Consider the following 20,959-nt stretch of genomic DNA (forward strand, 5'->3'; position numbering starts at 1 on the left):
AGGATTACAAAGTGTAAAATTAGGTAGAGGTTCAAATGTAAATTTGAATCAAAATAGTTTTGATGAATATGTAACTGTGAAATTGAGCATCAAACTTAGGAAGCTCAGAAAGAAAATTTAGTGAATTACATGCCAAAAATCTTTGTATTCCTTCAATCCAATCTACAACAACTCGGTTCAACAAAGCAGCTAAACTTATTAATTGCAACAAAATACTCAACGAAACCCACATTAAAAAAGAACATAGAAGGGAAAACAAGAAGGAGATGATAGAAAACAGAGTATAATATAGGTAGAAGAATTAAACAGGAAGGAAGAAAGCTTAACAACAAAAAGGCGGCTCCTTTTTTTTTTTTTGTGTGCGCGGCTTCTCACAAATCAAGGAAGCCGGTCTTCTGCCACACGGCGTTGCGCACCCTTCGGAGATCCCTCCCCTTGAGGGTTCGTCCCACCCCCTCGAACACGGAGAACGTCGTCGCGTGCGACCTCGCCACGATAACGTGGGGCGGCAACATCTCCTCCTCCTCCTCCGCCTCCTCCTCCTCTTCCTCGTCCGCTTCTTCCTTTCTCCGCTCATCATCCTCCTCTTCCTCCAAAGCCTCCACCTCTACCTTTCTCCTATCCCTCCTCCTCGGCCACGCAGGCACCGCCACCGGCGCCGACATGTGGAACCCCTTCTGTGTCACTCTATCCGCCTGCGACGGCGAATTTCCAGCCGGAACCGGAACGGGACTGGCGATCCTCCCTGCCGGGCGCCGAAGGTGCGGCTCGTCGTCCGCAAGGACGGCGGAAAGGCCGAATTTTTGAGGGGGGAAGGGGCGGGTGGGGCGGTGGAGGTGGGAGGAGGGAGAGAAGGAGGCAGATGGAGAGGGGGAGGCAGAGGAGGCGGAGGAAGAGGAGGAGGCGGCCGAGGAGGAGAACTCGAAGGCGGAGGAGGACCAGACCACGTCGCTCTCGTCGAGCTCGAGGGCAAGGTGGGAACTAGAGCTAGGGTTCGGATCGGAGTCGTCCGGTTGGGTGAGGAGGCCGAGGAATCGGCGGGACGACGAGGAGGTGGATGCCGAGGAGCGCGGTATCGCCACCGCCGGGCTCGCCCTTTCGACCATCGGCTAACCTTTCTTTTTTAATCCACATTGGCTATGGTGAGCGGAGGGTTATTTTATACGGATAGGGGGGTGCAAGGGCGGCGGGTTATCGTGGTCTTGAGGTATAAGGGACCGAAATTGACACGTCATTAAGGGGTGTGGGGAATCTTCTGGGAGGGCGCGTGTGGGTGGAGATTCCGCTGAGACATGCGGTGCTGAAGGCCTGAAGCACAGTAGAGTAACAGCTTGTCTGCAGTTACGGTTGTACGAAATGCCTGCATCCGATACTTGTCGTCATCTTATTTGTCTCGGATGGCTCGACCGAACACAGCCCTCGGGCCGCAGGAGATGAGGAAATCTCTTTAGCCTAGGTTGAGGCGATCGAATTATGCTCTTACTTGAAATGAGTCAAGCTTGATTAATTAGATCAGGCTCAAAATTAATTTTAAGCTAAGTTTGAGCCCAAGCCCGAAGAGAAAGCATGCAGTCAAATATTTTATTCAAGATTGATCAATTACAAGGCTTGTACATATAATTGAAGAGGAGAAGAGATAGATATTAAGGCTTGTCCACACATTATTAATCAAATATTAATAATGTGTTATTAAGGCTTATCATATGGATCAAATATTGATCAAATCTTGTCCACACACAAGATTGATCAAATATTAAGGCTTGTCATATGGATAATAAGAACGGGTTATCGGGTAAGGCAGGTAATTCAAATTTATACGATATGTTCGGGTTATAAAATAATTTAATCGTGTTACAAAAGAAATTCATGTTATAAATGAGATCAAAAGATAATTAAATTATTTAGGTTATAATTAAATTATTATGTCATAAATAAATTAGCAGGTCGGATCGTAAATATATTACATACATCATAAATAGGTTTATTGGGTAAACAAAGCTATTCAAATTTATATAAATTATTCAAATTATTAAAGGATTTAATCATGTTATAAATAACTCTTTTGATATTAATAAATAGATTATTGGATTATAATAAGGTTAAGCAGATCTACTCGTTTAAGACTGGTATCAGCTATTAAAATAAAATTCATTTAAAGCATTGGGATCTGGATGGGACCAAAAATTGACACCTCTGCTAACGCCTAGAATATCTGAGTGCGCAACAAGAAGATCCCATGTAGCCCCTACTGTAAGAATTTCTTACAGTCGGCAATCATTGCCAAGTGCCAAATCATTAGCTACTTCATACTTTGAGCGAATCAGCTGCTGACAGGTTAACTCGAAGGGGGCTGCATAGAATCCCTTCCAAATCTCTAGGCACGAATTAGAGATATGCGTGAGAAAAGTAACACACGTAGGTGATTTTACGTGTGTTTGACACGGAAGTTAGGTTGCAATTTTGTTTGACATACCAAAATGGATAAAATAGGAGGCGTATTTACAAAGGGACTGATCACAAAAAATAGTAAAAGAGTGTGTTTAATAAAGAGCTGTTCAAGAATTAAAAAGAAAACTATAGCCTTTGGTCAGATTGTATTATGGGATATGGAGCGATGTGACAGATTATTTATCTTTTTCTTATGTAGCAAGATAAATCAAATCCTAGCAATTCATATGCTTCATATCACCGGGGCTTGAATTATATGGTACGAGAGACGGGAATTACGCATCTCAAGCTTCGTATACGTCAACCTAAAAATAGGGTGCAAATAAGACGAGCTCAAGCTAGTTGCTAGCATCGAATCATATCCAATTATTCACTGTTAAATCTTTGTACCCTCTTTTGACGGAAAGGTGAGCTGGTGAAGACTGTGCACGAAACTTCGTGCCACGGTAGAATCGCCTGGGATAAAAAGTTTCCGATGGGATCCCTGCCGATCGCCCCACCTATCATTAGATTCTGTCTCTCTGGGAACAATGACGTCCCCGCGATGTGGTTGCTCACTCTCACACTCTGTGGTCATGAGAAGGTCTGACCCTCAATGATGGAAACATGATTTGACTGCTTGATTGGGCTCGAGCGACACGACAAAATAATGTGGCAGGGCCCCACGTAGTAGAATTATGCGGACTACGGCTAACAAGTGGCAACCCAGCATCCCAACTTGCACTCGGTATACCAACGGATAAATGAACAGGACCAGGAGCAGACGACGATAGCCGTGGGCCGGGGAAAGGTACAGTCAGTCAGTAGTAAGCAACTTAGGCTCAACCACCACCGTGGAATCCAAATGGCAAGAGATTGAGCTCTACGTTCCTTGTCTTGTGTTCAGTTCCGAACAAAGTAGCAGACATATGCAGATGCTCGTATACTGGACTGGAGGAGCATGTAGAATAGGCTTTTGGTTTACCCCTACATATATTGGCCAAGGCCAATCCGAAGCTCTTTCGATGCGAGGTAAATTCTGGTTAACCTCGCGCCGATCGAAGTCCAATCCGAAGCTCTTTCGATGCGAGGGTAACATAACTAAGTGCAAAGATAAATTGTAGTTTACATTGAACCTCTAGCTTGACGACATGAGGTTCATCCCCCTTCCCTCTTCTTCTTTTTTTTTTTTTTTTTTTTTTCTTTTTTGGCCCCCTCACGATGCAATTGCAGTCTGCTCCTTCGCCACCTGTCTGTCCAACTCCTCGTCTTTGATGCACCGCAGTCTACTCGAACTTGTCCTATCAGCGAAGTATTTTGACATATATGGAGCTATGTGTCTTAGGCTCAACTTCAAGTAAAACCCGAAATTAAGCTGCTAGTGAGTCACGTATACCTCACAAAATAGGAAAGGACCCTTTTTCTGATTGAGACACAATTAGATATTTCACAGATCAAGATTTCATAAATTAATGACAGTTTGTACAAATACAACAACTAAAAATATTGCAGACCGAGATGTTCTACAAAAAATTCTTGTGATTTTACAACCTATCACATATAAGCAAAACTGACTCGATGTTCTATAAATATCATAAAACCACCATCTTTATATGTCAGGTAATGTGATAAAAGGAAATTAACCGGTAACAATACCTGCAAGAACATCACTCTTCCCTCTTGCAAAGATAGTGTAAACAAGGCGGATAGCATCAAGCCAACCATCGAGCGACTCCCACGTGTCCGCAACCTGTATCAGAATAGAAATAACAGAAGAAAAAGATGGCCAAGTTAAAAAATGATAACATTATCACCTACAGGAACAAAATAAAAGCCAACACTTATTCAGTGGCAACAGAAATTCAGGCACATGAGAGAACCAAAATATTATCACAATATTTTATCTCCTCACCCATCATCATTGAGAAATACAGCGTTTCAAAATTTTAATAGTGATAACAAGTAAGTCATTGTTAGCATCATAATTTATTTCAATGCTACATTTTGAAGCCCAATTGAAGTATACCTGAAGGTGGTTAACTTAATACTTAAAGGACAGAGACACCCTTTATGCCAAAGATAAGGTGCTTATAAAGCAAGTTATTCCATAAACAAGGTGCGAACTGGAGAAGTTCATATACACCCACAAATTACTGGGATTTTCTTTTTGTGCAATCATCTTGAAATGCCGTTCATAAGCCAAAAATGAAAAACAAAAGAACTTGTATGATGCTGATATCATGTTAAAAATGGTATTTCTATAAGCAATATTCAAGAGGAATATGGGAAGAGTTTGAGTAAATGTAAGCTTTTTGAATGTTGTATATGTACAGCACCAGCAAGACACATTCAATCACAAGAACACATAGATGAAGTATGATTTTCAGATGATATGAGCCACAAACATCTTGATATTTTCATGGTGTAAAATAGCATTCAACAGAAACCTCAGGACTGAGTTGGATGATCATATCTTGCAAATTGCAATCTTCAAGATTAATTTAGTTGTTGCACTTGCTCTTTTGACTATCTTAAACTAGTTCAGCTAAGCTGGCTTAGAGTCCTAATAAAAAATAACTAGATTTGCTAGTCCGTAAAACCAACAAGTTCAAGCCACAAATTAACCAATGCTAGACATACTTATAGCTACACTAATAAGATTCTGTAAATTTTTTTTTTTCTGGTGAGTGCTACAGGAAGACAATTGTCAGATTTTGGAAGTTCAATACCCAGCTGTGAAATCAGACCATAGCAGATCAATGGTCAATTCTTATATTCTCTTCTTTCAACTTTTGTTTTCTCTATTTGTCTGTTTCCTTCTCTTTCATCCCTTTACTACACCAGCCATATGGTGGCACAAATGCACAAGCAATATAATGCTATGACATTTCATTCCAATACATCTAGAGTCCTAATGACCATTCAACTGGAAAATTAATATGCAAGCATATGCCCTATTATCACAAACTCAATATCAATTACATTAGTCAGTGAAAATTAGTAAAGTGTGTCTCTCATGATGAAGACAACAGATAATGAAAGAACTCCTGCTAAGTGCTGATACATGACTTTGAAAATAGTTCAGGAGGAAGCCCTTACCAAGAATACAGGTCCATGAATTGTAACTATACAAAGACCTGCCCCTGGTGGTAGTGTTAGATCTGCACATGCTGAGACAGAGACGATATTCACAACATCAACTTTGAATAGTTTTTTATCAATATGTGAAGATCCCTGCGACCTGCTAGAAGGGCTTTCTGATAAATGCTTGTCACTCAGACTGATCTGAAAAGGTGGGAAAATGACCATTATTATTATTTAAAGATAATAACTGTGAGATGACTACCGTGGTGAATAAGGGAAATAACTTGTTGCTGGAATAACATAAGAAATCTGAGCATACAGACAGAAAATATGATGACAAATAAGACTGTTTTTTCTTCAATCTCGATTGGGGAACAAAAATTACCTTATCCAAGTTAAAATCCCCTTTTTATTTTGACAAGGTTTTTCTAACTAGTAGGCATTAAGCATAAATACGCAAATCCTAAATGTAGGTATACAAGTTCTCACTGTATACAGCTGTTACATACAAAATGCATTTCAATTGAAATGTGTCGTTAAAATATAGGACTTGATAAATAATGATGCAGAGCTGTTATCCCTCCACCCAGCAGATGAGCACAGTCTCTACACAGATGGATCACGTCTAAACTATTATACAATGACGAAAAATTGGATAGACAGATTTTCTTTCTTTCCTCTTTTACTTTTCAATCGGTAATGATAATAAATCAAGTGTGTGATGTGCTGCATCTCCAGCACTCAGATCGGTAATGAGCAAAGGCTAGAACCATGCATCATTCATAGGGATAGCAAAAGTTGATTCGATCCGATAACCCGACACGGTAACCCGATTTTTAAATAAATTTGGGCTTAGTTTAATCAAGTTCGAGTCATGAATGGATCAACTCGTCTAACCCGATTATTAAATGGGTTGTGTTCATGTTTATTATCTCAACCTATTTAACTCATTTATGACCTCACCCACCAATTTATTTATGACATGATAACTCATTTATGACCCAACTAACTTGTTTATGACCCACTAACTCGTTTATAATCAATAAATAAATAAATAACTCATTTATCATTCAAAAAAACAAAATTTTAATCCGAAAAAACTTGTTTATAACCTGAAAAATCTCTTTAGAACCCAAATAAATTATGTCACCCGATAACCCGTTTATAACCCACATGACTTGTTTAATAAATGGGTTGTGTTCGTGTTTAGAATTCTAACCAGTTCAATAAATGGATTATATTCGTGTTTGCAATATCATGACCCGACCTGAACCCAATTTGACCCTATTAGGTCGGATTGCCACCCCTAATCATTTATCCACTGCCTAAATATGATGGTATAAATTCAAGAGTTCTCGCCATTGTCTGGACAAGCATGAGAAATGAAGTGCAGGGAAGAAGACACATTTTGGTGGCTTCAATTACAAAAGCTCTTTCAAGGAAATGTATGGGGCTGATAGACATGATCACTTCAAAATTAGGAAGATAAATTATAAGTATAAAATTTAAAATATACAAGGCAAAGATCTAGAGAAATATAAAATTTAATATAAATTCTACTATACAAGAAAAGGGACACAGAGAAAATATACCTAAAACTAAGGACCTAAAGAAGAATAAAATAAAAGAGTAATAGCAATAAAACTTGTATAGTGGATGACTTAATAAGTCATAATGGAGGTCAAATATGCCACCTCTAAACTTGAGAACCTGGCAAAAGATGTGACCCTAGCTATATATGGAATTTTGGATCAGGCCCAAGTGTTGTATGAAAGTAGACAGGAATTTGCAATTTCCATAACCTGGACTGGTCTAAACTCATTAAATAAGGTTTTATTTGGTTTGAGGCTAAGCCTATAACTTGATTAGTTGATCTCATTTTTTAGTCTTGATTTTTTAGATAGTGAATTTGGTAGATATAAAAAAGATAAAAAAAGATATCTAGTTACTGAACCAGGTTATGAGTCCCTGAACCAGTTCAGAGGGGAGTCCTAAACTCAAAGCAAACATGACCTAAATAACTTCATCTACCATATTGATGTCATCTTTAGGGAATTATTTGGCACCTAGTCCTACTGGAAATCATGAATTACGATATAAAATTAGAAACCTAAGAGAAACTCTTGACCCATTATATTTGTGATAGTAACATTAAACACCCGATGGCCGATGGGCTTACTTTTTTGCATCCAAAACCTCAAGTGCACTACACAATATAATTAAACAAGTTAAGACCCTTTTGATTAGGGTCCTAGGAGCTCAACTGATTTTAGAACCATATATTGCATCCAACTCACCTGTTGAAGCGACTCATGATTCAAAACAAACTGTGATCTTTCCCAATCTTTGTGCGGTGCAATCATGTTATTCGCTGGAGGTGCAGTCAAGTACCCCACCTTGAGGTACGGCAAGGGTAGCTGTTAGAAAGATTTTCATGAGAAAACAGTAAAATAGATCAGTGGATGTGTTTACAAGAACAGAATATAAATAAACCAATTTGCATAGTCAATTCAACATAAGAAATTCATGAGAAAATCCCTTTTCACAGTATGTAATCTAATATTTATAAGATAAATGACACACTTTGCATTACCATGTTTTAGATTTCCATGATTGATTTTAAGGACTTTGCATATAATAACCTATTCATTAAGGTTTCATTCACAAGCCCCTATTGCACCACTTTTTGGATAAGGACTATAATCCATTGAGAGAGCACAGCATTAGGTTCCAAACAGAGGCTAAGTAATTGTTCATGCATAATTTGCAAAGCAATATTGAAAGCTAAAAGGAATTTAAATTGTCAAAATATGTCAATTTCCTGATTTTAAAATTTATATAATTTTGCATTTTAATCATTCTTTTTGTTTATATGTTCTTTAAACCTAATTTAACAAGCAATCTATTGTTAATCTTAGATCAGACTCTTTGATTACGCAGAAGGTAAGCAACAGAGAGTGATGAAAAATGACGGAAACTAGTTATTTAAAGCAAGAAAAGAGTTATGATCTCTGAGATTTTGACTAATTTTAATACAACAATGCAACCCTAATCTTTGACTGGACACTTTGAGCCTACAGCTCCTCATATGATGTTAAACCACCTGAAGCATTTTGTGAGAATAGGTAATGTAAGTCATTTACAATTTTTCTTATAATGCTAGGAATTATTTTTGAAAAAAAGGAGTCATATGCCAAAGAATAACCTACCTAACCTCTCTCTGTTTATCTCTGTGTGATAATGTGATAGAGCAGTGTTCTGCAAACTTTTGTTCTAGCTATATGACATTGTGAGGTCATTGCAAAAAAAAAAATCAGCAAAATGTGGAGAATTATATGCAAAAATCCCCTGATGATATTAAGAAGGAACATAATGAGCAGTCTACTGTGTAATTCTATTACAGATATGATGTGACAGAACATGTAATAACATTATCAGTTTTGGTGGAATTACAAACATCTTTAATAATCAATGCATGGGTAATCAAAACTTTAATGAGTAAAGTCACTTTTTGATGTTCTCTTTAGCTTTATCAGGTGCAAAATATATATATATATATATATATATATATATATATATATATATATATATAATTTTAGTTAAATTTGGTTTAATACTTCATTAATGTGTCATGCTTTAAAGCTAACAGCTCAGGAAATATAATCCCAAAGTAAAGAAATTCAGCAACTACAACTGACCATAGAACGCACTAGCCTCAAGGCACTTCGGTAGACCTGTAAATAAGCAAACAAAGTATAAATAGTCTCATCATTACAACAGATAGGAGTCGCCAATAAGTCAATTAACTTGCAGCAAAGAAAGAACTGACTGTGGATCGCAACAAAATTGAAATATGAAGTTTAATCTCCAGTCCAAAATCCAAATAACAATTACACAATAATAGGGTAAATTGCACCTAGGCTGTTTGCGCTTCACCCCATCAAATTTTTTTTTCTACAACTTGACCCTCTCAACCTTTAAAATCATCAAGTAGGTCTTCCATTAAGATGACATTAGGGTTACTAATAAAAGTTGTCACATGTCAAGCACATGACCTTGGTATTGACCAAAACACCCTCTTCCTCCACCTCTTGTTCTCCTCCGCCTACATCTATGCAGCTAAGCCTAAATCCCACCATCACCACCATCGCCAAACCCTAAGCCCTAGAGTTTGTCCAAAAAGGAAAATCAATTCCAAATATGCTCCCAGTCTATCTCTAGGATCAAGACTACTACATTCATACCTATTGCATAACGGTATAAGAATTATTAACAAATAATATGACGATAATTCAAGAGAGAGATAAGATGTTATGACTGAAGGGCATTACCGAGTAGTTCGGTTTCAAAGCATGAGCAGCTGCAACATAAATAGCTGACTGACTGTAAAGCTCATTAGGGGAAACATCTTTCTCATTGACTGGTCTCCCGGTTCTCAAGGTGTCTTCTGCTAAACCGTACTGCAATATAACATATGGAACTATGATTGTATCAATTATCAGGAATCAATAATGATAGGCCTCAAACATTCCAAAGAAGTATGGAGAATCTTGTAAAGGCACAAAAACATCATATTTAAGGTGAGTAATGAAATGTAGACAGACCAGAACTGTTCCAAGATTGTAAATTGCCCGATGGAAATCAAACTGTAGTTGGATCGCAGCACGGAACTGCAAATATAACTCATATTGATGTCACTTATCATAAAAGAGATCACATATATGTATCCAGGATATAATGCATCGAAGTTACAATTTTTTGTGAGTATATCAGATAAAAGCAATCTCGGGAGTATCAGGCTATGTCAGTATACCTTGCTAATAGCTGTTCTTATAATTGTCTGCTTTTCCCGAACAGGAACAATTGCACTGAGTTCCTGCATCACAAGTTTCTTAGCTGAAGGTCAACTTAAGTAACATAGAGATAATTCACACGAATAAATATTAGAGATGAGCAAGTCCGTGTCTCATCAAATCTAGAAGCCAGTTAATTATAGGAGAAGTTGTCTCAATGTACCTGCAGACCAAGCCCCCAGTTATTCAGAGCCTACAATCATAGAAGATGAGAACTCATGAGGGGTCATCAATATAAAAACAATATGCAATTAAAGCACACTTTATCATAAAACCTTTAAATTTTAAATAATTGTCTTAAGAAAAAATAGGATATAATCAACAGATAATTCTTCAAAATTCTTGGTATCCTATAGAATTTTAGAAGCAAATGGCTTATACACAACAGTGACCATCTAGTGTCAAGAATTACATTCCTCAAAGTCATCTGACTGGATACATCAAGATTGTCAAACTGATCAGACTTACTATAAGATGGAAGTTTATTTGATATTCCCATTACCTCAGTCAGAGAACTGTAAGTAGAATGATAAAGGAGATTGAGGTCATCTAGATAATAATCAAATTAGTGGTGATTTAGGCACGGAAATTTACTTTAGTACCAATTTGTGGACTGACACACAATGCTGGAATCGTGTACATCATGTTAGTTAGATTAGTAGTACCACCCCAGTTCGTATACAGTTTTTGACTTTCCAAACAGTAATCAACTAGCATGAGCTTCACTCACATGAACCAGTTAAATGAAGAGTAGAAACAAAATTAATTGCAAACTTAATTTGTTTTTGCCCTTGTAGTAAATGGAGTAATCCCTGGAAATAGAAAGAAAGTAATTATGGTCCTGGGACTAAAAAAGTATTAAATTTACCTGCTCATAATTGAACCAGGGGTCCCATCTTTTTAGAAAGTATCACAGAGAAAATGAAGTAGAGTAAAACTAAAGCATTTTACTAATATGGTAAGAAGGTTAGATTATTCGGTTATCTACCAGGAATTCTATGGGAGTATGAGGTAGTTTGATAGCTGAAAAGCATTAGACACTTGGACTCTCCAGAAGAATAGGAAAAGAATCTCTAGGTTGCTAATAGGGTAAATTTTCTGTTCATAAGCACTCATTCCAATTATCCGTCCTGCGCTCTAGCATCGATGACCCGTGAGGCTATTCGACATGTCTCCATAGCCCTTAAGAGAGATATGATCACAAAAGCAACTCTTTTGGAGGAACTTGATAAACTCACAACTCTCCGAGCTTGATTGAATCTCCAAACTTCTCTTAATGATCTTCTAGAGTTCTTAATGTTGTCATGAAGTCGTACTTCATTCAATGTCTTTTTCTTCCATAATAAAACAAGGAAACCCAAAACCACTATCAAATCTTCCGGAAATCAATCAAGAATATTTCCAAAATTGTCGAGCCTTTGAACAGCATGTTCAAAGCATTTGAACGCAGATTAAAATGCCATCATGCATTCAAGCATATTCAGACACTTGCTCTCAGGCTTTTGCATTTGAACTCCTCCTGTCATTGTTTGAACACATTCTTGTATTATCGTCTTTCATTCAAACAGACCTTGTACGTACTTTGAATAGATACTTATGGAATATTGCATTCAATGATTCACTGTGCAGGTTTCAATGGCAATCGTCGAGCATTCGAACAGCATGTTCCAAGCTTTCAAAAGTAGGATGAAATCCCATCATGCATTTGAGCAGACATCAAATGTGCTTTGAACGCCTGCTCTCAAGTTTTTGCATTGAACTCCTGCCACCATTTGAACACCTGTTTGTATTATTATCTTTCATTTGAACGGATGCTCTTGGAAAATTGCGTTCAAACATCTACTGTAAGCTCAAACATCTTTCTCGACCAGCAGGTTATGGTAAGTAAATTATTTACATCCTTCTAATCTGTCTGCACTCTGCCCACTACACTAACTCAACAAAAAGATTGCCCTTGTTCATCCCCAAGACGTTATTCAGCTAAGAAAGACAGCATGAAAATTACATTGTGAAATGAGCAGCTAAGAAACAAAATAGCATGGCATGAGAACAAAGCTGACCTGAGGACTGTTCCAATTAAGCTGAACAGCCTTCTCATAATTTTTTATTGCCTGCAGTAGAAATGAGTAAGATGTCAGAAGTACCACTAACAATTACAATAAGTATGAAAGTTACAATTAACAATATAAGAGATAATCACAAAAAAAGTAATAACAAGCAAGAACGAATAAAACAAAAAATTTATCTCAAACAATGACACAAACAAGATAGCAATAGAAATTACCACGAAAATAGGGCAAATAGATCTAAAGAATGACCGCTTACAAACTAATTACAATTGAACTTATATAAGGCACTCAGCATACATCCAAGATCATGACACAATCGAAATTATCAATATGATTATATGACAACTGAAAAGGATCTTAAGTATGATGCTTGAGAGTTAAAACTTACTCCACTTGAATTTCTATTAGGGTAGACATCTGTTATCAAATTTCTCATCTCTCCCTCTTGATATAAACTCTTTTCCAAGTTTCCACAAACAGCATAAGGGGAGTTCTTCCAAATTTTGCCTTTTGGAACCCTCTTGGTTAGCTGTTGCTCAGCTAACCCAAATTTATAGGAAATGGCTCTTCCTTCAGTATCCTTCTTAAAGATGACATCACATGTAAGATATTATGTTACTCTCTTGCAACTTTTTCAAGAACTTAGACATCGTTTACTTTAGAAGTAAAGTCAATTTATAAGTTATATATTCACTTTGGGGAGCATAGCGGTTAGTTGGGCTTCAAAGTTATAGAAATAGTTGCTTTATCCATGACAAAGGTTAAGTATATTGCGGCAGCAAAAGTGTGCAAAGAGATGATATGATTGAGAAACATGATTGAACTTGGCCTACCATAAGAAGATATCAAATTGCACAACGACAACTATAGTGCAGTATATCTTGCAAAGAATTCAACATTTTACTAAGGGACAAAGCATATAGAAATCAGGTACCACTTCATCTACTCATTGCTTGAAGATGGATAATTCATCATGGGGAAGATCCACAAAAATAAGAATTTTATAAATATGCTAACTAAAGTAGTTCTAATTGGGAAGTTGAAGTCATGTTCAACTTCTTCTGGTCTTTGATAGTGAAGGTAGAGTTGAGATCCTTGCAGTAGTTGAACAATGATGCACATTGAAGACTCACATCTTCGTATTATCAGTGGAGTCATATTATTTTTCAAGTGGGAGGTTGTTATAAAATGGAGACCTAATTGGTTTCGCACTTGTCAAAGTTGTTGCATTAATTCCTAGAGGCTTTAGGAATATTTAGGAGTCCTAATCTAATTAGGATTGCCAATTAGAGGCCTTTCTATTGGTCACTTTCTTTTACAGATTGTCCTTAGGAAAGGAATATCTACCTTATGTGATTTGTTTTAATCCTAATGGGACTCTCACATCCCCTCTATGTGATAGGAATGGAGGTTTGACCACTCCATGCTAGTTTATTTATTAGCGTAGGCGACGTTGGGTTGCTAGTGGAGGAGTGGAGGATTCAACAAAGGAACTAGCCGTTTTTGGATCAGGCGTTTGAATGCTTGGGGAAGCCATATAAATAATAAATAATAACATGGAGGAAATGATAGAGTAGATGCTTCACATCGTTGAGACATTGGCCAGGATTGAGGTGAGACCAACGGTCGCTTTTGCTAGGGCAGTTGAGGAAGCCCAGATGGGAGGAGTTCAGCTCCGAGTGACATGTCTAGACTTTTTGAAACACTTTAAGCCTCAAACTATAGCTCGTGCCATAGACTTGGTGTGCATGCATGAGGATAGACTAGCAAGGGGAAAGCAAACACAAGGTAGGGTGGGGATCTTACCCATATCAAGTACCACGGTAAACCTAGCACCGATCACGTCCAGTCAAAACCTAGGGCATGGACTGATGGCAAGCCGACTAGTTGGCACGGTACAAGCTTATGTTTTAAATATTATGAGCAAATGTAGGACGACGAGAAAAATGCTTATACTTAACTGTGATGAGAAGTTCATTTGTGAACATTAGTGCTAGGGGAAACAACTATTCGTGTCGGTGGTTGAATTAGACTTCCATGACACAACAAATGAAGAGATGGTTGAAGCAACCCTAGATGATGTGATGGAATCACCGGAGATCATCTTGCATACTTTACCTGCTGTGTGATGTTGCGTACTGTGTGAATTGCAGGATCCTTGAAAGGAAGGCTAGTGTCGGTGTTGGTTGTTAAAAATGGAAGCACGCATTATTTTGTGAGCAAGTGGTCATTTGATGGCTTTGGGATAAGATAGAGCTTGGTACACTGTTTTTAGTATTGGTGGCTGATGAGAATCAGTAAATTGCAAGAGATTTGTCGTAATGCAGAGGTCAGACTGCATGACTATTGCCTTCTCGTCGATATGTATCCTTTGGAACTATAAGGCTTTAATATTAAATTAGAAGTGAAGTGGTTGCAGAGTCTAGGGCAGTCACTTTTGATTATGGAAGTATGACTATGAAATTTCAAATAGTTAGGAAAAAGTACCAATTGCAAGGTGATATGGGACATACCTTAGGATGGGAAGAGTGGACACATTGTAGAAGATGATGATTCAGAGAGTAGGGATAGGTATTCCTCTTTGTTATTCTCAAAATGAGATCTTTATTCTAAATAAATATTCTTATGTTCACTCGTATTCTAAAATAATAGTGTAATAATTAACTTTGATGTGATATAAAGTAAAAGAAAAGATGAAAGAAAAAGTGTTTTATTTTTTATAAAATTACTATAAATACTCTTTGATTTGATATAAAATACATTTATTTTTATAGATATTATGGGTAAATTAGTAATTGCGTTAGTGTGTAGTATAAGACATAATTTTGATGAATAGTGTTTGTATTCTAGAATAAAGTTATTATGATGTTAATTGTTATTCTAGAATAAAAGGTTATATTCCAAAATAAGAAAAAAGTTATTCCTAAAGTGAACGATGACTAAATGAACTAGGCACATTCTTTTTCCCCTCCAAATTATTAGATAAATCACTATGCCCCATATCTTCTAGTCTATAAACTTACATCCATAATTTCACCAGCTAGACTTGCAAGTTTTCTTACAAAGTTAGTTAGGTTAATAGTTCCTTGTGAACTTGTAACTAGCAACAGTTTACTTTCTTGAAATGTTCTCTAAATTTTATCTGGTCTACATATTCTCACTATTGAGCTATTAGCTCAAAAAACCACCTGATATCTTTAGGAAAAAAAATCTGCAACACAAAAGCCCTTGGTAACAGGAAACATCAATAATTATGTCATTAAAGTGACACAGTCAAAATGAGAATCATAAACTTGAACAAATTCACATCAACAATTACTTTACCAAAAACTATGAACTCGGAGAACAATAATATAAAAGAACTCGTGGTTTAACCTGCTTCCATAGTTCTTCGGCCTCTTTGGTACGGCCGCGCATTTTAGCTCGATCAGCGATAGCAATTGCCCAATTATAATAGGCCTGCATTAGAAGAATGAAGTGTGGTAGCATGAAAAAGTGGTTGCTAATCATAGCAGGATCGAACCAACTAAAGTAAATGACAACTTAAGATACATGAGAGAAAGAAAAAGACCCAAATATTCAACAGAACATTAAGATACTGAGACAAGGCAAGTGGCTGCTAGCCATTACAAGAACTGCCACTGTTAGACACAGACACTGTACAGATTAACAAAAGCACCAAGAGTTAATAACTAAAAACTTACATCATAAAGTGTTGGACAAAGTCGTGTAGCTTCAGCATATTTTTTGCAAGCCTCCTCAAGTAAAGCATCTTTAGATGAAGTAGAATTTGAATCGACATTATCTGCACTTTCCTGCATCAGTAAACAAAACAGAAATTTGGAACTATCCGTGTTGTATTTTGTTAAAGCATCCTTTAAAATGGCCTATTATTCTCAAAGACAACATAAGCATGTAAGATCTTCTGTACTAGTCCAATGACTCCAAGTAAGAAAAAAAAAAGTGAGAACCTGAAAGCTATGTACAAGAGACTTGAATTTGATTATTGATAGTTTTAAGGGCTTATAAACAGGACAAAGATTATGTATTACGATAGTGATATCTAGGTGAGTAATTCATCATCTTCGAGTCTCACATTATTCTTTCCTTCTATCTAATGGATTTTACATTATCTTGTTGTTGGGTTGCATTTTGATTTACTTTCATAATGTCAAAATTTTATTATAGGACAATACAGTTTACTAAAACAACTCTCATGGCTAGACTCTTTTGTCAACAACTTTTACACTATTAGCAATGTGTTCAAAAAGTACTTATGCACAGTGCATACATGTTAAGGGAATACTTCATGAATATATCATAAGCATGGAGATGTTGGCTAGTTAATATCATAACCAGAAGTACAACCAATCAGAAGTTTAAAACCATACCTGGAGAACAAGGGCCCAATTATAATATGCATCAGGGTCCTCTGGATTTCTTTCTATTGCATTTACATACCTGTAGTATAGAAATTATATTATACTCAGGCATCAAGTCAAATCCTTCTCAGTAGGTTAATCATGTTAAAGACAATGTTTTCTATGACAACCAAGCTTCTAAGTCTTGCTATCCTTTCCAATTTCAAATGGATTTGTGGTACTTACATTGGACTTTTGGCTTTGGCAAAGAACATAGAGAAATAAGTTAAAGAAGAATGCTTCTTTCTAGCCTTGAATGTTATGTGTAGCATATCATCATATCTAACTTGACCATATATTGTGGAGGCTCACACTATGAATTTGTTCATATGTTCTTTTCCCTCAGTAGTGGAAGCCCCAGCTGAAACTTTACAGAGATGCTTGACTAACATTTTGGTGGTGCTAATATTCTACAGTTGTATATATAAATGTAGACGTAGGTACTTAGAGAACAATAATGACAATAAAAGTACAAACCATAAATCAAATGATGAATTGGTTGTTGAAATATAAATTTCAATAATTAGCAACTTTGTAAGGAAAAGTAACGTTTAATAGCTACAGAAATCAAAAGGCTTCAAAATGTAACTACTGTATTCTTGAATTTACAAGAACAATCATGTACTGAACATATGGAGAAGACAAGTAAATAAAACGATCACAAGTAACAATTAATGCAGTATTAACAATTCAGCAGTAGCAATGTTAACAATGACCAAAACAAAACAATGCTGCTAACAAAAGAAGTGAGGATACTGATATTTCAATGACAAGATAATAGCATAAGAAACCTTTTAGCAGCGAAAGAAAGGATCCGCTGGCGAGAACGACCTTCCTCATCAACTCCAGTGACATTGTTGATTAAGTCCATGGCAACATCATTCTGAGATGTATAAAAGTGCAGGCTATCTTGGCTGAAATGAGTTTAGAAAGGACCCAATCATAAAGTGGAAAATTCAGTTCTTTCATCGAGGAAACAAAATATTATGAAATTCAGGTTGCCAATGTGGCAAACAAACATCCATATTAGATGACATGTAGTGCATATGAATAAAAAGAAAAAGAGAACAGAAAGAAAAAATGAAATAGATGAGCAACTGATGATCTTCCTTTGTTCTTTTTAGCACTTATTATATTTGCTTTAAAGTCCTTGTTAAAGTTCAATTATTCTTATAGTAGTTGTAAGGATATTATAGGCAAGTTAAGAGTTCTTCCAAGATTTAAAACATGGTTTTAAATTTGTCGAAGGGTCTCTGAACAGGGGCTTATGGGAAATTAAAAAATCTAGTATGACATAAAGATAATTATGGTCAGCACCCTTCTTTTAGCCCGGTCCAAATTTATCCCAGTGTTATGCTATTACTGTTCAAAAGTTTAAATCAAAACAATGTTTTCCCCCTTTCTTCCGACTGAACAAAAGATCCAAGCTAATGACTCCTTCAAGAAGAAATCCTCAGGCAAGGGAAGCAAATGACAAAAGGTATAACACTCTAGCGTCCCAAATAACTTCAATCCTATGTGATCTGGAAGCAAATGTTTCATTTTTTGGATGTAGAATGAGTCTACAGGATGAAATGACGCATTGTTTGATAGAAGAAATTGGTTTATGCCGAGGTCTGACAATGTGTACGATATCACCAAGTAGCAAAAGCAACAGCTTCTTGTGATTCGTATGATGGATGCTAATGTCCTCTTATGGTTTACAGAGAAACGTGTAAACAATCCAGCCAAACTCCAACCATTTAGAATCCAACCCTCTAAAGAACAACCCAAGAACCTGCCATGCTCCTAATAAAAAATGCTGCATTTGTGGAAGAAAACAAAATTCTTGGAAGGACAAAGGATTCCACAGTTAATACAAATTTAAAAAAGAACTTTATGCAAGTACCCTTCATGAAATCACTAGAATTGGCTTGCGCCTAACCAGGCGGTTAAACAAGCAACTCTAAGACATAAATACAGTGAAAAGTTTCTTCATAGATTTAAGCATATCAATGACTTCCTTGGACTCAAAAGATATAAATACAATGAAAAGTTTGCTGTGATAATGTTTGCTGGCATTTATCTTACAAGATAATCGTCCTTGGAACCCTAAAAGTGACAGTGCGCATTACAAGTCGTGATCCAAGAATTGACAGCAAAATATCATAAACAGATCTCAAAAATTAGATGCATTGATCCAAGAAACAAATAACTCATCAATCCTAGATCTACGGTTCCAAGCATAACAGAATTCTTGAAAATTCTAAGAAAACAAACCCGTACGATGATATCTCGGCGACGCCTTCCCTCCCATCTCCACCCAGAGATCCATTCGCTTCCCCAAATCCAGATCTCTCCTTGCCCCCATCCCCCCCGCCCTCCTCCTTTAACTCGTTCAAAAGCTCCCTCATCGTAAAAGTCCGACTCCCCTCGCCATTCAACGCCTCGGCTTTACCCGCGGCAGATCCTTCCAGCGAGATATCCTCTTCTTTGGGTTCCTCCTTCGGCTCGATCTCACTCTCCTTGGCTTCCTGCGAGGGCTCGATCGCGTTGTCTCCGGCCTGCGCCGTCGGCTCCACCGCCTCCGGCTCGTGGCCGTTGGAAAGATCGGATTGGTCGCCGTTCTTGGGATCCGTCTCCTCCATGCCCGGGATCGAAGGGTTTAGGGTTTACTCTTCGCCGGAGGGAAGAGGAGATCTTCTACCAAGAAGACCAAAGTAGTCTCACCGCTGGCTGCTGCCGGTGTTCATATTTCATATATGTATATATTTCTCTCTCTTAGTGAAAATGGCGTCCAAGAACTGAGTCGCGTCACCTCCGGATCCAGATGCAGATCAGATCCGAAACTGATTTAGCGTAGACTTTTCTAATAAAAAAAATTATTCTTATTTTCACAAGATATTATAGTTCTCATTCTAAGTTTTCATTACACATAATTCGAATCGAACTTTTTTCTTCTCATCTTTATGCGTAATTATATTAATTAAACCCAACTAGTCTAACATCACATAACTCACATGTTTTTATATTTTTAGAGGATGTTTACGATATATATTTAAGAGAATTTCTTAAATGTTTTTAATTGTAGACTAAGTTGGATTGCTTTATTATACGACTATACGAGTAAAGCAGTGCAATTGTTAAGGTTGGATGTTGTATAACACCATGAACCAAAAGGCTACTATTTGACTTTGAGAAAAATTAAGGAATAATCTTTTTTCAACTATTTTTTATAATGATTCTCTGAACTTTTATTTAGTACGTGATGATCTTCTAAACTCTTTTTGTGTGCATAATGATCCCCTAATAGAAGGAGTCAAAGTGGGATGTTTTTAATGATTTAGAGATTTATTTTATAAAATAGTAATAGTTTATGGATTGAAAAGAGAATTATTAAAAAAATTAATTGCTAATGCATCATGGATCCGCTGAGCACCGTCGACTAGAAGGTGCAGTCGCCGAGGAGACGGTGACTCATTTATAATCAACGGTGCTATGCCAGATTGCTTTGAGATCGGGCTCTGTCCCATCTTTTTTTTTATCATTCATGAACCCGAATGCTAGATATGGGCTGGACAAAGGGCCAACACTCCCTAAATACAGAGGCACTTTATGTCCCATCGAGCTTTTAGCTGTCTAGTCTAAGCTTCAAGCCATATGCGTCACTGAACAATTGTTTCGAATCAAACGCCGTTACCAAGCTGTTCTTCTAAACTAACTGTACTACTGAGCCATCAACTGAATCGAGCCAAGCCACCAAACCACCAACCACCAAACAATTTCTCCACAATATTGTTTGGGGTTAGAGTTGAACTCATGACCTCCTTGGTCATGAGCAAGATACCTACCAACTCTACTAGAGTTGGTTGGTATCAGGCTCTGTCCCATCGACTCTCTCGATTGCCGCAGAGATTAATTTGGATACAAAGATCTTAACCAATGTTAGGTCCATCAATCTCCTAGGAATGTTGTTGAGTGGAGCAATTTAAAAAATTTCCATTATAATCTTAATCCATAAATATTATCTAGGAAATTATATTTTATTCCTTGTGGCGTATCTTAATTTTATTAATATTTTTATGTATTTTTAACTTAAGAATTTAGCCTTTATATAATGATATTG

At 37.0% G+C, this 20,959-nt stretch overlaps 2 protein-coding genes across 3 annotated transcripts; both read right to left on the reverse strand.

The window, feature by feature from the left end:
• Positions 1 to 116: 116 nt before the first annotated feature.
• Positions 117 to 1,179, reverse strand: LOC140784947 (uncharacterized). Its single transcript, XM_073132585.1, has one exon. It carries the CDS (start codon positions 1,104 to 1,106, stop codon positions 372 to 374), a length of 735 nt encoding a protein of 244 aa, XP_072988686.1. The 5' UTR covers positions 1,107 to 1,179; the 3' UTR covers positions 117 to 371.
• A 2,691-nt stretch (positions 1,180 to 3,870) lies between these two features.
• Positions 3,871 to 19,590, reverse strand: LOC140784946 (protein HLB1). Of its 2 annotated transcripts, none has more exons than XM_073132584.1 (14): positions 19,120 to 19,590; positions 17,646 to 17,768; positions 16,825 to 16,894; positions 16,138 to 16,248; positions 15,809 to 15,892; positions 12,425 to 12,475; positions 10,528 to 10,557; positions 10,325 to 10,387; positions 10,116 to 10,181; positions 9,843 to 9,971; positions 9,210 to 9,245; positions 7,809 to 7,928; positions 5,527 to 5,712; positions 3,871 to 4,177 (listed from the first exon to the last, which is right to left on the reverse strand). In XM_073132584.1, the coding sequence occupies exons 1-14, from the start codon at positions 19,479 to 19,481 to the stop codon at positions 4,067 to 4,069; spliced, it is 1,542 nt and encodes a 513-aa protein (XP_072988685.1). In that variant the 5' UTR covers positions 19,482 to 19,590; the 3' UTR covers positions 3,871 to 4,066. The 2 variants fall into 2 exon arrangements, with proteins under 2 accessions (XP_072988685.1, XP_072988684.1); XM_073132583.1 differs by having other exon boundaries at positions 19,114 to 19,590.
• Between the last annotated feature and the right edge of the window lie 1,369 nt (positions 19,591 to 20,959).

The sequence above is a fragment of the Typha latifolia genome, chromosome 3 (genome assembly GCF_019914945.1).
Source record: "Typha latifolia isolate L0001 chromosome 3, TyphaL0001v2, whole genome shotgun sequence".
Taxonomy (NCBI): Eukaryota; Viridiplantae; Streptophyta; class Magnoliopsida; order Poales; family Typhaceae; genus Typha; species Typha latifolia.

Coding starts and splice junctions, on each gene's coding strand:
- LOC140784946 (XM_073132583.1), bottom strand. CDS start 19,481: ATGGAGGAGACGGATCCCAAGAACGGCGACCAATCCGATCTTTCCAAC. Junction 10,388..10,527: donor ACTGGGGGCTTGGTCTGCAG/GTACATTGAGAC, acceptor CTTGTGATGCAG/GAACTCAGTGCAATTGTTCC. Junction 9,246..9,842: donor CTTTGAAACCGAACTACTCG/GTAATGCCCTTC, acceptor GCTTATTTACAG/GTCTACCGAAGTGCCTTGAG.
- LOC140784947 (XM_073132585.1), bottom strand. CDS start 1,106: ATGGTCGAAAGGGCGAGCCCGGCGGTGGCGATACCGCGCTCCTCGGCA.